This window comes from Bactrocera dorsalis, chromosome 4 (assembly GCF_023373825.1).
Source record: "Bactrocera dorsalis isolate Fly_Bdor chromosome 4, ASM2337382v1, whole genome shotgun sequence".
Taxonomy (NCBI): Eukaryota; Metazoa; Arthropoda; class Insecta; order Diptera; family Tephritidae; genus Bactrocera; species Bactrocera dorsalis.
Genome location: NC_064306.1, coordinates 20,515,855 through 20,531,788, shown reverse-complemented (window position 1 = coordinate 20,531,788; position 15,934 = coordinate 20,515,855). Strand labels below are relative to the sequence as shown.

At 36.6% G+C, this 15,934-nt stretch overlaps 1 protein-coding gene across 27 annotated transcripts in view; it reads left to right on the top strand.

Annotated features, from left to right (window-relative positions):
- Positions 1-15,934, top strand: part of LOC105233047 (small conductance calcium-activated potassium channel protein) — a 334,439-nt gene that overhangs the window by 83,508 nt on the left and 234,997 nt on the right. For all 27 annotated transcript variants that reach the window (XM_049454631.1, XM_049454625.1, XM_049454618.1 and 24 more), the window contains one exon: positions 8,816-9,035. In XM_049454631.1, the coding sequence (XP_049310588.1) occupies positions 8,816-9,035 (220 nt within the window). The remainder of the gene's footprint in view (positions 1-8,815; positions 9,036-15,934) is intronic.

Genomic DNA, 15,934 nt, shown 5'->3' with positions numbered 1-15,934 from the left:
GGCAATATATACAGAAATAATTATGGAAGGCCTTCAATATTGTTACATACGTATCTTATCACTTACATTATCACATCATGTATTTAAAGAGCTAAGGGAAAGTGTGAACATTATTCAAGTGCACTAGAACATGTTTCTACGCATAAGTGTGAAGATAATCCACAGACTGACTGATATACTTGCATTGGCATAAAATAACAAAAAGAATTTGTGTAGCATTTGTGAGTTGGGGTAATTCGTGGACCGATTTCACACAAGTTCTGCATTAAATTCTATAGTATATTATTGTTACACGTACTTTTAATTTTCCTAAGATATCTACATAAGATATTGATCGTTAAATACTTTATAAAGCCAAACAAAGCTCGAAATAGTATGACCCGACTTTATTCATTTTTGGAATTACGATATATTATTACCAGAAAAGAAAGCTGAATATTGATTATTAGGCAAAATTAAAAAAAAAAAATAATAATATGGGTCATAAAATAACTTAGTTTCAAATCAGATATATTTCTGGTAAAATCTATCTAACTAACTACAATCTCTACATTCATCATACTAGACTACCGATACCTGTAATATTTAATAATTAATGTAGGAAAGGAATACAGAAGCGGACTGAAATACTCATAAGTACATCCCTGACGAATTGTCTGAACTTGACGAAACAAATGAAACGGACCCTAACACAAGAACAGATGAGAACACAGTTCGAATAGATCAGCCGCCGTGAGCAAGTTGCACATATTTAAAACTGAATAAAAATTGTTTAAAATAAATTAATTGTTTTAAAACTAAAATATTAAATACAGCTACTTTTATTGGAACTAAATGTCAATTAAAAATTGGAATATATGAAATCTTTAATAAAATTTGTTAAAATTAAAACTTGAGCTAATGATTTAAATAAAAAGTGGAATGTGTTAAATAAGTGCCGGTTTAAACTAGCGCGGGGCCTGTAGCAACTTCTGTCAAGGGGCTCTTGGTTTGCTATAGGTTCTCAAGTTTAGGGTACTAAATAAAACAAAATTTTTACAGATAAACTTTTCTGGATTTATTACACGACTCTACAAAAAAATTTTCGTTCTTTGTCCTAAAGTTTATTTTATTATGGTAATACTAAGTATATTTGAGATAGTACCTATGAACATAAAAGAAAAAGGAAAAGTGTGCACTTTTAATTTTTTTTTTTTTCTTTTTTGTAAGTTATTTTAACAGTAAAACTTAATAAAAATAATAAAAATGTCTTTTGATTTTACTAGTTTAGTTACAGCGGTATTGCAGACATAAAATGGCATCAAGTCAGTGTAAAAATGATGTTGATTCATTCTGTTTTATTTGCGGTGAATTTATTAAAGTTCTTATTCTTCTTTACTGGCGTAGACACCGTTTACGCGATTATAGCCGAGTCAACAACAGCGCGGCAGTCGTTTCTTCTCTTCGCTACGTGGCGCCAATTGGATATTCCAAACGAAGCCAGGTCCTTCTCCACTTGGTCCTTCCAACGGAGTGGAGGTCTTCCTCTTCCTCTGCTTCCCGCGGCGGGTACTGCGTCGAATACTTTCAGAGCTGGAGTGTTTTCATCCATCCGGATAACATGACCTAGCCAGCGTAGCCGCTGTCTTTTAATTCGCTGAACTATGTCAATGTCGTCGTATATCTCGCACAGCTCATCGTTCCATCGAATGCGATATTCGTCGTGGCCAACAACCATAAATCTTTCGCAGAACTTTTCTCTCGAAAACTCTCAACGTCGACTCATCAGCAGGACGGGAAATATGAGCGACTTATAGAGTTTGACTTTTGTTCGTCGAGAGAGGACATTACTTTTCAATTGCCTACTCAGTCCGAAGTAGCTCCTGTTGGCAAGAGTAATCCTGCGTTGGATTTCCAGGCTGACATTGTTGGTGGTGTTAATTCTGGTTCCTAAATAGACAAAATTATCTACAACTTCAAAGTTATGACTGTCAACAGTGACGTGAGAGCCAAGTCGCGAGTGCGACGACTGTTTGTTTGATGACAGGAGATATTTCGTCTTGCCCTCGTTCACTGCCAGACCCATTTGCGTTGCTTCCTTGTTCAGTATGGAGAAAGCAGAACTAACGGCGCGGGTGTTGAGGCCGATGATATCAATATCATCGGCATACGCCAGCAGCTGTACACTCTTATAAAAGATTGTACCTGCTCGATTCAGTTCTGCAGCTCGAATAATTTTCTCCAGAAGCAGATTGAAAAAGTCGCACGATAGGGAGTCGCCTTGTCTGAAACCTCGTTTGGTATCGAACGGCTCGGAGAGGTCCTTCCCGATCCTGACGGAGCTTTTCGTGTTGCTCAACGTCAGTTTACACAGCCGTATTAGTTTTGCAGGGATACCAAATTCAGACATCGCGGCATAAAGGCAGCTCCTTTTCGTGCTGTCGAAAGCAGCTTTGAAATCGACGAAGAGGTGGTGTGTGTCGATTTTCCTTTCACGGGTCTTTTCCAAGATTTGGCGCATGGTGAATATCTGGGCGGTTGTTGATTTACCAGGTCTAAAGCCACACTGATAAGGTCCAATCAGTTTGTTGCCGGTGGGCTTTAATCTTTCACACAATATGCTCGATAGAACCTTGTACGCGATGTGGAGGAGGCTAATCCCACGGTAGTTGGCGCAGATTGTGGGGTCTCCTTTGTTATGGATTGGGCATAGCACACTTAAATTCCAATCGTTGGGCATGCTTTCGTCCGACCATATTTTACAAAGAAGCTGATGCATGCTCCTTATCAGTTCTTTGCCGCTGTGTTTGAATAGCTCGGCCGGCAATCCGTCGGCCCCTGCCGCTTTGTTGTTCTTCAGGCGAGCAATTGCTATTCGAACTTCTTCATGGTCGGGTAATGGAACGTCTGCTCCATCGTCATCGATTGGGGTATCGGGTTCGCCTTCTCCTGGTGTTGTGCTTTCACTGCCATTTAGCAGGCTAGAGAAGTGTTCCCTCCATAATTTAAGTATGCTCTGGGCATCGGTGGATGGATCACCTTGGGGGGTTCTACAAGAGTATGCTCCGGTCTTGAAACCTTCTGTAAGTCGCCGCATCTTTTCGTAGAATTTTCGAGCATTACCCCTGTCGGCCAGCTTATCAAGCTCTTCGTACTCACGCATTTCGGCCTCTTTCTTTTTCTGTCTGCAAATGCGTCTCGCTTCCCTCGGTATCTATCCCATCCCGCAAGTGTTGTGGTCGATCGTAACATTGTGAGGTAGGCAGCCTGTTTTCTCTCCGCTGCGACACGCACTCCTCGTCGTACCAGCTGTTCTTTTGCACTTTCCGAAAACCAATGGTTTCGGTTTGCAGCTGTACGTAAGGAGTATGAAATTCCGTCCCATAGTTCCCTTATACTGAGGTGTTGATGATTGCTCTTAAAGAGCAGGATTGCAAGTCGAGTAGAAAACCGTTCGGCTGTCTGTCGTGTTTGCAGCTTCTTGACGTCGAACCTTCCTTGTGTTTGTTGACCTGCATTTTTTGCTCCACAGAGGCGGGTGTGTATCTTGGCTGCATCAAGATAGTTGTCCGAGTCGAGCGCACGCACGTCTAAAACACTGGACACGTGTCTTCCGCCTATCAGAACATGATTGATCTGGTTGGTAATTTTTCGATCCGTAGACAGCCATGGTCCTTCTCTTCCATCGGGGCTTGGGCGCAAATCAGCGATATGTTGAAGAACTTCGCTTTGATGCGGATTGTGGCTAGACGTTCATCCATCGTGGTGAATGAATGTATTCGGCGACGGAGTCTCTCTCCCACCAAGAATCCCACACCAAATTTGCGCTCCTTTATATGGCCACTGTAGTAAATGTCACAAGGACCTACTCGTCTCTGTCCTTGTTCCGTCCATCGCATTTCTTGGACGGCGGTGATGTCAGCCTTTATTTTCACGAGGACATCAACCAGCTGAGCAGCGGCACCTTCCCAATTATGGGACCGGACATTCCAGGTACATGCCCTCAATTCGTAGTCCTTATTTCGTTTGCCATGGTCGTCATCAAAAGGGGGGTCTCTCATCCGAGGCTGATTGTTGATTTTCATTGGTAAGATTTTTTACGTGGCGGGTCCCAAACCCAGCAAACAACCCTATGCAGGGGATGTTACGCTTTCTCACTTTAGCTCGCCTTCAAACGGATGTTCTTAGGCTACCCAGAGGATACTTGGTCATGGACCGGAAGTCGTGAGCTGCTTGAGTCATATTAAAGTTAGAAGTAAAAAATTTGCTTTATCAACAAATTTGAAACTTTGCGAAGCCTATGAAGCCTATTTTAACCTAAAAGTCAGTAATCAAAATGATATTGGGGTTTAATACGAGAGAGCTCTTATGAGCTTAAGATAAATACAAAAAATATTCACTTTTAGACAGTAATTTCTTGTTATTTTACATTTATATATTATTGTTTATCACACATCTTGAATAAAAACGACTCTTTTATCTAAAAAAAGTTTTCTAACTATAATCTATAGTGAAATTATAGTAAAAAAATATAAAAATCAGTAATTTCTGTTTAAAAATCGAAAAATTGCTCTAATTTCTACGAAAGCTAACTTTAACCGAAAAAATGTTTTTTTCCTTATTTTCGTCGTAGGAGAAACTAAAATTTAACATGTAGATGTCTGATGATACTTTCAATATCGACTTCTTTAAGCAAGTCATGCTCTATATTCAACAAAGTGAAATGATTAAAATGTTCTTTGCCCATCGTGTTCCTTAATTCTATTTTAATACGTTTTAATGTTGAAAAAGAACGTTCGCCACTGCAGTTAGTGATCATGAGAGATATGTAAGTAAATTTGCAAAGCAGTTTCTAAGCTTGGCACACACGATTCTAAAGAATTAACAAAAGTTTATAATGTTGCTGTTCCAGATGCTCCTGTTTCTTGCTGTCAATAACAGTAGCCACATCTGTTTTCAGCAGCTCTGCGAACTGCACTAATTCGCCGCCTAGGCTCGATTCGTCATGATGTCTGTTGCTGGTATTCTTCACAGTAGGTCAGATCTTTGACTCTTGCCTCAATATCTGAAAAAGTGGATCGCATTGCTTGGACGTAGCGATATAATGATTCATAAAGGACGTATCTCTTTATTAATGTCTCGATCAGACGACTGCAGCGAAGCACTAGGGCACTAGTCGCTTGCAAGCGTTCTACGATTTCGTTTCACGTAATTGTCATTATTCCCGTTTCTAAATATTCATCGTTGAAAGTAGTACGTAAGCCTTATTACGGCACTACGCTTTTTGATCCATGTTATTGAAAATGTCTTCTAATACTTGCTTAATAGTGATATGTAAAACCACATAAAAATGCCTTCGTAACATAAGCTCGGGCGGACCATCTAATGTCCGATAATCGGAATTTTTGAAGTAAAATCTTTAAGTGCGTTCGTAAGACGACCCCATCGATAGGTAGAAGCGGAAAAAATGTATGGAGGTTTTCAATGAAATCGAAGAAAATTAATACTTCTGTACAATCGAGCAGTGCACTTAGCAACCAAATTTATTGAATGTGCAAGACGGGGAATGTATTCTGCATACTTATTTATTTTCTTATTTCGGGCTTGTAAGCAGATGTATTTCCCACTCATGTTGCTGTCCTTATAATAGCTTTGTCCACGACAATCTTTGACTCTCACTCAAAAAATCTAGTCAACTTAGAGCGAGTTGTTCAGCAGTATGCCATGACCATGTCCAAGAACTTAACAAATCATTCCACGGTTCCAGATGGCAGCACATGACTTGAGAATTCACGACATTTGGATTTTTGCCGCAGAAACGTGTCAGCTGATTGCTCTCTCACAACGCAGGGTTGCCAATATCGATATACTGTAGTAATTATCAACTTTTATAATTCAATCTGTTTCAATATGTTTGAAATTTTCTTAAAATAACTCAAAATCAGAGTCGAATGCTATTATTTATAAATATATAAACTATTTTTAATAGTAGATGTGTACAAAACTATATGCACTTTGCGTCATCAGGTTAGCACATCTTCATCAGCCGAATATGATTGCTTCTGTTTTTGTTGTTGTTAACTAACTGCTACTTTATTGTTTTCTATTTCTTTCATCTGTGTATGCACTATAACTGGCAAAGAGAACATGCGATAATAATGTCCCGTTACATGATTTTTGTTATTTTCTTCTATTTTTAATCGGAAAATGACGCAATTTTTGCATCATCAGGTTAGCACATGCAATTTGTCTTTCATTTATCTTCGGAAGTTGAATACTTATTGACACCAAATTTTTTGTACTGCTCATGTGATCTATTTTCATTAATATGTGTAAAGGAAAAGCGTTATCGGTTGAAGAGAAAGCAAAAATCGAAGCCTTTGAAGAGTTAAAGCTTTCAATAACTGAAATATCGAAAAAAACCGGCAGGAGTCGAAAAGTTATATACAATTTCTTACGTAATAAGTCGGGATATGGTCGAAATAATAAAGGCAGTAATAATAAAGTGCTTTCCGATATTGATAAGAGAGCGATTTTGAGAGAAGCATCCAACTCTCACGAGTCGACCGCAAAGATCAGGACAAATGTTGGCGTAAAAGCAAGTTTATCTACTATTCAAAGAGTTATAAGGAATGCTTCACTCTTGAAGAGACTGAAACTACAGAAAAAACCACCACTGTTAAGTGCACGAAAGGAATTACGACTAAATTTCTCACGAGAACACATGGCCTGGAAGTCTGATTGGCACTTTGTTGTCTTTTCAGATGAAAAGAAATTTAATTTAGAAGGACCCGATGGATACAATTATTACTTCCATGATCTTCGGAAGGAAGAAGAACATCACTTGGATCGACTTCAGAGTCGTGTGGGCGGAGTAATGGTGTGGGGAGCCATCTCCTACTTTGGTACGTGCGACCTGCAATTTTTAAACACGAATATGAATGCAAATACATATAAAAACGTACTCGAAACGGCTTTTCCCCATTTTAAAAGTTTGTTTGGAAATGTACCATGGCGCTTCCAACACGACAATGCTCCGATCCACACTGCCCGGATGATTAAGTCTTGGATTGAAGCACAAAATGTCGATTTATTACAGTGGCCGCCTTACTCACCGGACATAAATATAATCGAAAACGTGTGGGGGTGGCTGGCTCGCAAAGTTTACGAGTCCGGTAGACAATATTCCACCAAAGAGGAATTAATTGAAGGCATTAAAAGTGCATGGTCAGCTATTTCTTTGAACTATATTGGGAAGTTATACGAATCGCTTCCAAACCGCATCTTTGAAATCATTCTCAACAAGGGAGGATCGACTCATTATTAAAACTATTAAAAGATATGTTAATTATTTAATATATAAGTTTAGAAATAAGTTCTCATCTGAAAAGGTTAAAAAAAGGGATGTGTGCTAACCTGATGACCTAAATGAAATTGTTAATTTTTTGGTTGATTTGAAAAATAAATTAAAAAAAAAAAAAAATGATAAATAGAGAATCATTAATTTTTGTTTTATTTAGTAAAAAATGTATTTGTTTATAACCACTAAAGAAATAGAGTTTTAGCTTCTTTAGTTTTGAATTAAATTAGCCAAAACTAGTAAAACCAGCGGTGTGCTAACCTGATGACGCGCAGTGTATGCCTATTGATTTCTGCGTTTTTCCTACGTTCTCCACTGTTCACACATTTTGCTCGATGAGGAAGGAAGGCAGTAGCATTTTTGACTGGTTCTGCTATAAGGCTGGACTGAACTAAAATTTTTTGCCCTGTGAAGAGATCAGCGTTATGATATAATATAATGTTTTTTTTTATAATATGGAAGGTCACAAGATTATCGTTAAACAATAATTTTCAATAATAATATTGTAAAAATTTAATAACTATACTTATTTTCTTTTGACGGCCATATTCGATAATAATGTTCTTTTTTATTTTATTTTATGAAAATATTTATTTAATTAATAAAAATTCACAATAGCGGTATTCGGCAGAAATTTAACTTTATTTTGATATAAAAATTGGATATTAATAAAAAAAAATAAAACTCTGGACGCTTGAAGGGTAGAAATGTACCTAGTATAGATACTAGTCTAAATATATCTATTATTATTATATATTTATAATTAAACATTAGAACATTAGAGTTAAGAAGTTCGTTAAATGCCTACTTATTTTTACGATTTAACGTGACGAAATCGAGTTTTAGATTTTCAGGTGGAAAAAAAGCATAACCTAAGTGCTTCGCTGATTCTATTCACATTCAACGCTAAATAACACTATGATTGAGACAACATTTCATTTAATTGGAGTATTAACGAAAAATTGGAAATCACTATGTTGGATCTTTATATAGAAACTAGGGAAAGTATTATGCCGATTTAATCCATGTGGGGATTGAAGTTGAACAATTTCGACTTTTTTGATGAAGAGATGGAATTTAATATTCTTTAATAGTATGGGAAGTAAGCATGGTTGTAGTTCGATTTGATCACCAAATTTGTGATCATGGTTGAAATTGGTCAAATCTTTCATAAGATATAGGATTTCATCTAAAGACGCATGTTTAATAAATCGATTCCCTTGCATCCCTCCGAATCATTCAAACTATACAAGCTAATGCTTCTGACAAATAGTTTAGTGGGTTATCGTACATTTAATACTTTTCAGTATTATTTTTACAGTAATCAGTAATTCATTCGGCACCGATATGAATTCATGGTTTAATGACATATATATATATATATATACATACATATCTACATAAAAAATGTTTAGTATAGATGTTATCCTACCGTTATATTAGCTAATTATTATTCTTGTTTATTACTTTATTAAGGTATATGGAAGAACGAGCTCTTACTGGCGGTAATACATCGAGGAAGCCGTCAACGATTTCAGCAAAACACAAACCCAACGTTGGATACCGGCTTGGTAAAAGAAAAGCTTTATTTGAGAAAAGAAAACGCATTAGTGATTATGCGTTGGTAATGGGCATGTTCGGTATAATCGTTATGGTGATTGAAAACGAATTAAGCAGTGCCGGCGTTTATACAAAAGTGGGTATTCACATAATTTTAAAAATATATATATATATATCATATAAAGAATATATATCTTATATAGAACCAAACCTTTGTATCGGCTTGCTAAATTTTACTTTACTTTGTTTATGTAGCTCAATATAGACAAGGTGCGCGACAAAATGATATGATCACTTCATACATATCTAGTGAGAAAATGGTAACCATAATATAAACAACTAAGGAAGGGCTAAGATCGGGTGCCACCGAACATTTTATACTTTTGCAACATTTAATTAAAACCAAAAAAAATTAAAACCAGGGAAATACTTTAAGGTGTAAAACCAATCATATAGAGTAAAGTCGGCCGGATGTTCGTAAATCCTGATATTAGTTATATAGGGGCTAGCCAAGTTTTAGCCCTAATTTATCTATTTTAGGCACAAAGATACACTGTTATGAGTAACACATCTCTCTTATTTTCATTGGGATAACTCAAATATTCTCACATCACAGCTATATGCAGTACAAAGTCACCCGGAAGTTCAAAAAACTTTATATTAAGTATAGGGAGGCTTAGAAAATAACAAGTTTATCCAACTAACTTTTATTTTTCTTTAATTTAATAGGCTGTGGGTCCACCTGCTGCATCTATTACAGCTTGCATCCGTCTAGGCATCGATTTTACCAGTTTTTTTGTAAAATTAGGTGGTATTTCGCCACATATCCTGACGGAAGCTTTATTTTCTCCATGCTTGGACGTAAATTTGACTTCAGTATATTCAAATAAATCTCCTTGGTCATGTTGCATTCAATAAATTGAATGGTGTCCACACCATTAGCTCCCATAGACCCCCCCAGCATAACTGAACCACCGCCATGTTTCACTGTCCCAACTAAATTTTTACATGTTAGCTCCGTGTTTGGCTTTCTCCACACAATTTGTCGTCCATCAGATCCCCAAAGGTTAATCTTTGTTTCGTCAGTGAGCATTACACTTTCCCAGAAAATTAAAGGCTTATCAACACGACGAACTGTTTCAGTTGATATTTGTTTATTTATTGTTTTTGACACTTCAACCGTTAGTTTAGGAACACTTATCTTTAGGTTTAATTCCACTTTATGTACAATATCACAATCAACTTCAGTCAAATTTTTTTTCCTTTTTTCTGCAATGTTCCTTCATATCTCCATTTATTTATAATTTTTTGGACTGTGCAATGAGGTCTACCAATAATTTCACCAATTTGTCTGTACGATTTACCTTCGCAGCACAATTTTATCACTAATTCCCTTATCTCCACAGTTGTCTCCTTTCTAGTACCAGCCATGGCGAAAATAGTGCCCAAAATACAATAAATTGCGTAAAAACGTATTTTGCCACATATAAAATGCAAATGTATTCTCAATTCTGTCACCCAATTTTATTAATACATTCAGTTTTTTGTTTAAGAAATTGGGTAATGTTAAAGAAAAAAGTTATTTTATGTAGAATTATAGTTATTAAGATTTCAATTTCCAAATGTGCATCAAAAAAATACAAATCTATCCACTAAATTTTCCATAGTTTGTGTATTTCTTTTACGAGCTCCTGTGTATACTCATTTTTGTGAGTAACTGTATATCACACATTGACCGACATTTTCGAACAAAAATCAACTATAAGCATTGGGTCCCCATATTTAGTGCCTAGGGGTTTGAACAGTTTTTATTGGATTTAAACAATTTTTATACTCTCGCAACAAAGTTGCTAAGGAGAGTTTTATAGTTTTGTTCACATAACGGTCGTTTGTAAGTCCTACAACTAAAAGAGTCAGATATAGAGTTATATATACCAAATTGATCAGGGTGACGAGTAGAGTTGAAATCCGGATGTCTGTCTGTCCGTCCGTCCGTGCAAGCTGTAACTTGAGTAAAAATTGAGATATCATGATGAAATTTGGTACACGTATTTCTTGGCTCTATAAGAAGGTTAAGTTCGAAGATGGGCAAAATCGGTTTGGTCCCGCGCTCTACTAAGTTTTTTGTACATAACTCGGAAACTAATATAGCTATGTCAACCAAACTCTATAGAGTCGTTTCCTTCAGGCATTTCCATATTCAGTTCAAAAATGGAAGAAAATGGAAGAAGAATTTAAAATTGTGTTGGCAATAGGCGTGGTTGTTGTTAGACTTAATCCATTTTCACTATGTGCATAACAATGTAAGAAGAATGCCACATACTAAATTTTGTCGAAATCGATTTGTCGAGTTCCGAGATATGGGATTTATATTTTATAACGATTCCTACAATGCTTCCTCATACCATCTCGGTGGCAAAATTTAATGTCTCTGGAGTATTTAGCTATTGTTTTATCGCACTTTTAGTAGTTTTTAATAGTACCCTTATATGGGGAGCGTACTTGGTTATCCTCTAATTTCACACTGTCAGTAGAAGTTCTTATAAGAATTGTACCTACGAAATTTGGTTTAGGAAATATATATATATATATATATATATATATATTCTACTTTTGCGGACGACACAGCTATAGTGAGCCGTAACAAATGCCACATAATAGCATCAAGAATATTAGCCGAGCACTTAAAGTTTGTCGAAGAATGGCTAGCTAACTGGCGTATAAAGGTAAATGAACAAAAGTGTAAGCATGTTACATTTTCGCTTAGACCAAAAATGTGTCCGGCAATAAAAATTAACAATATTTTAGTACCCCAAGCGAATGAAGTAACCTATCTTGGTATTCACCTAGATAGAAGACTTACGTGGAAAAAACATATATCTAGTAAAATAACTTGCATGAAGATAAGAGCTGCAAATTTAAATTGGCTATTAAATAAAAACTCCAAACTTAGCCTAGACAACAAAGTGCTTTTATATAATGCGGTCATAAAGCCGATTTGGATGTATGGCATTCAACTGTGGGGTACGACCTGTGCAACTAATATAGACATAATACAAAGGTTCCAATCAAAAATGCTTAGATCAATCACGTGTTCACCATGGTACATGCGTAATGAGAATATCCATAAAGACCTTGGTATTTCTATGGTAAGGAAAGAAGTAGAAGACAGCAGAATTAAATATATATGTAAACTCCGTGATCACCCAAACCCTTTGGCTAATGCTTTGGTACATTCCTGCAATCAAACACGCCTTAAAAGAAGAGATATGCCCGCGTACTGAGGAGCAATGTATCACCAAAACACCTCAATCATTTGCTTGAGCGTGTCTAGTTTTTAAATAGGTTTAAGATTTTATTACTTATTGTTAGGCTTTAAACACACAAAAAGCAGATTCAATAAATAAAAAGATTTTGAAACAAAAAAAAAAAAAAAAGGAAATATATATGTACATTAAACTTCTCACCCACTTTTTCAAAAATTGCTTCCAGCAGGTGTTCTTTGCTACATTACAGCTTTATATCTTAATTTAGTGCTTAGTTATGGCATTAATATGTTTTCGGTTAATGATAACTTGTGGACGTGGCAGTGGTGCGATTACGCCCATTTACGAACTCGAATTTGTTTTTTTTTTTTACTAAAGAACCCATTTACCAAGTTTCATCGACATATCTAAATTTTTACACAAGTTACAGCTTACACGGACGGACGAATGGACAGACAGTCAATTTCAACGTTTCTCATCATCCTGATCATCTTAATATATAAAAATCACGTGTCACATTGTTTGTTTGCGATGGACTCCTAAACTACTGAACCGATTTTAATGAAATTTTTAACACTGTGTGCAGTTTGGTCCAACTTGAAAGATAGGATAGTTTATAATTCTCCTTATAGTCGCATTATTTATTTATTGCAAATTATTTGTTTATTATTAGCAAAGAGCTATCCACCAGTTGGTGGCGCTAACAGCGGTATTGAGTGCGGTATGTTACAGTAGATGGCGCTACAAACATTAAATGAAAATGCGTTGTTTGAAGTTTATATTATTTGTGGTAAAGTTATACGAGTCTATGACTTCCAAAAAATAAAAATTGGGCGGGGCGAAGTTCGCCGAGTCAGCTAGTTTATATATGTAAATAACGGGTGGGCCACATAAAATTTTAAATTTAAAAAGTCAATAAAAAAGAAACGCCTTGATATTTTTCACAGGTCTAACATTTATTTAAAAGGTTGTTTTATGAAATTTATTTGTGGAAAACAATTTCGGACAAATGACCACCAGCTGAGTTTACAGTAGCTTATCCGATCCACCCAATTTTGGAGTACTTTCTCGATGGTTTCAGGCCTTATGGCAGCTACAGCAGCTTGAATCTCGTACTTTAGATCTTGAATTGTTTCTGAAATTCACAGAAAATAGTCCAACGGAGTTAAATCGCAGCTTCTGGGAGACCAATTCACATCACCTCTTTTGTTGATTATGTGATTTTCGAAGATAGGGCGTAAAAGATTGAGTGTAGCGTTTGCTGTATGGCACGTAGCGCCGTCCTGCTGGAACTAAATGTTGTCCAAGTCTTCCTCTTCAATTTGCTTGAAGTAAAATTCGGTTAACATTGCGCGATATCGCTCGCCATTTATGGTTACGGCGGTTCCTTCTTCATTTTCGAAGAAGAATGGGCCGATGATTCCACCAGACCAAAATCCGCACCATACAGTGATTCGTGCTGGGTGCATTGACTTCTCGGCTATTACGTGCGGGTTTCTGTGCCCCCAATGCGACAATTCTGCTTGTTAACGTAACCATCGAGGTGGAAATGAGCCTCGTCCGAAAAGATGATTTTTCGGTAAAATTGAATGAATAAGTGCACAATACATATGCATATGCGTGAAACCTCTGCCCATTGAAATTCCAATCAGCTAAAAACATACTAACTATGAAGTGACTACCATTTTGTCGCGCATTTATATATGTATATACAGTCCGGTTAAATTGATTAGATTAAGACTGGTTACATAAACTACACATATTTGATCTAGTAACAAATGGCTTTCTGCTTATTTAAAATGAAGCTGTACTTTGTTTTAAAGTATACACATATCGAAATATTTCAGTATATATATACAAAATGTCTTTGAAACAGTTAAGCTTGCATCCATTTCCGATTTTCTACTTAAAAAATGGCAAATCAACAGATAAGAGGGCTATCATGGTGAGCAAAATAAAATTAAAGTGGACGAGCTGGGCTTTTATACATATATCCTATTTTATATTATTTTGATAATTTAAAAAAAACAGAAAGCTAATCCGCCTGTAGCCACTGAAGAATCCAAATCCAAATTTAGATTAAGTCCAAAGATATTGAAACATTAATATAAACCGTATTCTTCAGATTTCTCCATTATTACCCATAAGGTTTGTGAGAATGGACAACGATTTAAAACTTCTCCTACTACTTTATTGACGTAGACACCGTTTACGAGGTTATAGCCGAGATTACAACAGCGCGCCGGTCGTTCTTCCTTTCCGCTGCTTGGCGCCAATTATTTGATTTCAAGTGTAACCAGGTCCTTCTCCACCTGGTCTTTTACTGGTCTTCTTCTTCTTTTGCTTCACCCGGCGGGTACTGCGACGAATACTTTCTGAGCTGGAGTGGTTTCGTTCATACGGACGACATGATCCAACGTAGCCGCTGTCTCTTAATTCGCTGAACTATGTAAATGTCGTCGTATAACTCGTACAAATCATTATGCGATATTCGCCATTACGTAAATGGCCATAAATCTTCCCCAGAACCTTTCTCTCGAAAACTCGTAACATTGACTTATCAGATATTGTCATCGCCCATGCCTCCGCGCCATATAACCGGACGGGGATGATGATACCAAATTCAGACATCGCGGCACAAAGGCAGTTTCCTTTCGTTCTGTCAAAAGCAGCTTTGAAATCGACGCAAAGGTGGTCTCTTTTCACAGGTCTTTTCCAAGATGTGACGCATGATGAATATCTGGTCAGTTGTTAATTTGCCAGGTCTAAAGCCACACTGATAAGGTCCAGTTTGTTGATGGTGGGCTTTAATCTTTCACCCAATACGCTCGATAGAATCTTATATGCGATGCTTATCCCACGATAGTTGGCGCAGATTGTTCCCCTTTTTGTAGATTGGGCAGAGCACACTAAAGTTCCAATCGTTGGGCATGCTTCCATCCGATCATATTTCACAAAGTGTCCTTATCAGGTCTTCGCCGCCGTGTTTGAATAGCTCGGCCGGTAATCCATTGGCCCTCTCCGCTTTGTTGTTCTTCAGATGGGTAACTGCTACTCGAACTTCTTCATGGTCGGGAAATTAAACGTCTACTGCGATCGTCATCGATTGGAGAATTGGGTTCGCCTTCTCCTGGCTTTCACTCCCATTCAGCAGGCTGGAGAAGTGTTCACTCCATAATTTAGGTATGCTCTGGGTATCGATTACTAGATCACATCCTTGGGTTTTACAAGAGTATTGAAAAAATATTTACGATATGTTAATGTTTGTTTCTGTTTTTATTGAAAATATATTTATTAAAACAAAATATGAATTCAAGATGTTCTTCATCTGATTCAGATGAACTTGTATAAAAAAACACGTTAGGGTTAATTTTTTTGCCTGGAAAAACTAAATTTTATAAATTTCTATATAAACGTACATACTTGTATATTAAATTCAAATATTTACGTTCAATTCCAATTCGAATATTTTATTCTTTGTTTCTATCGCATTTCATGTTATTTATAAAGGGAAGTAATTTCATAAAATTTCAATTCGTATTGAATCGAGTGTGGCGCTCCGAACACTCGACATGTTACGAAATTTCACTCGATACGATTATTCGGTCGCTCACGACTGCCGCTATTCGGGCCCTGTATGGAAAGCATTTTTATTTCACAATAAATGCATATTTACGAAAATTGAAACAATGTCAAATTAATTCAACTTAAACGATTTTATGTAAAGCAACGAGGCAAGAAAGAAATAGCAAAACGTTTTCCATTGGAT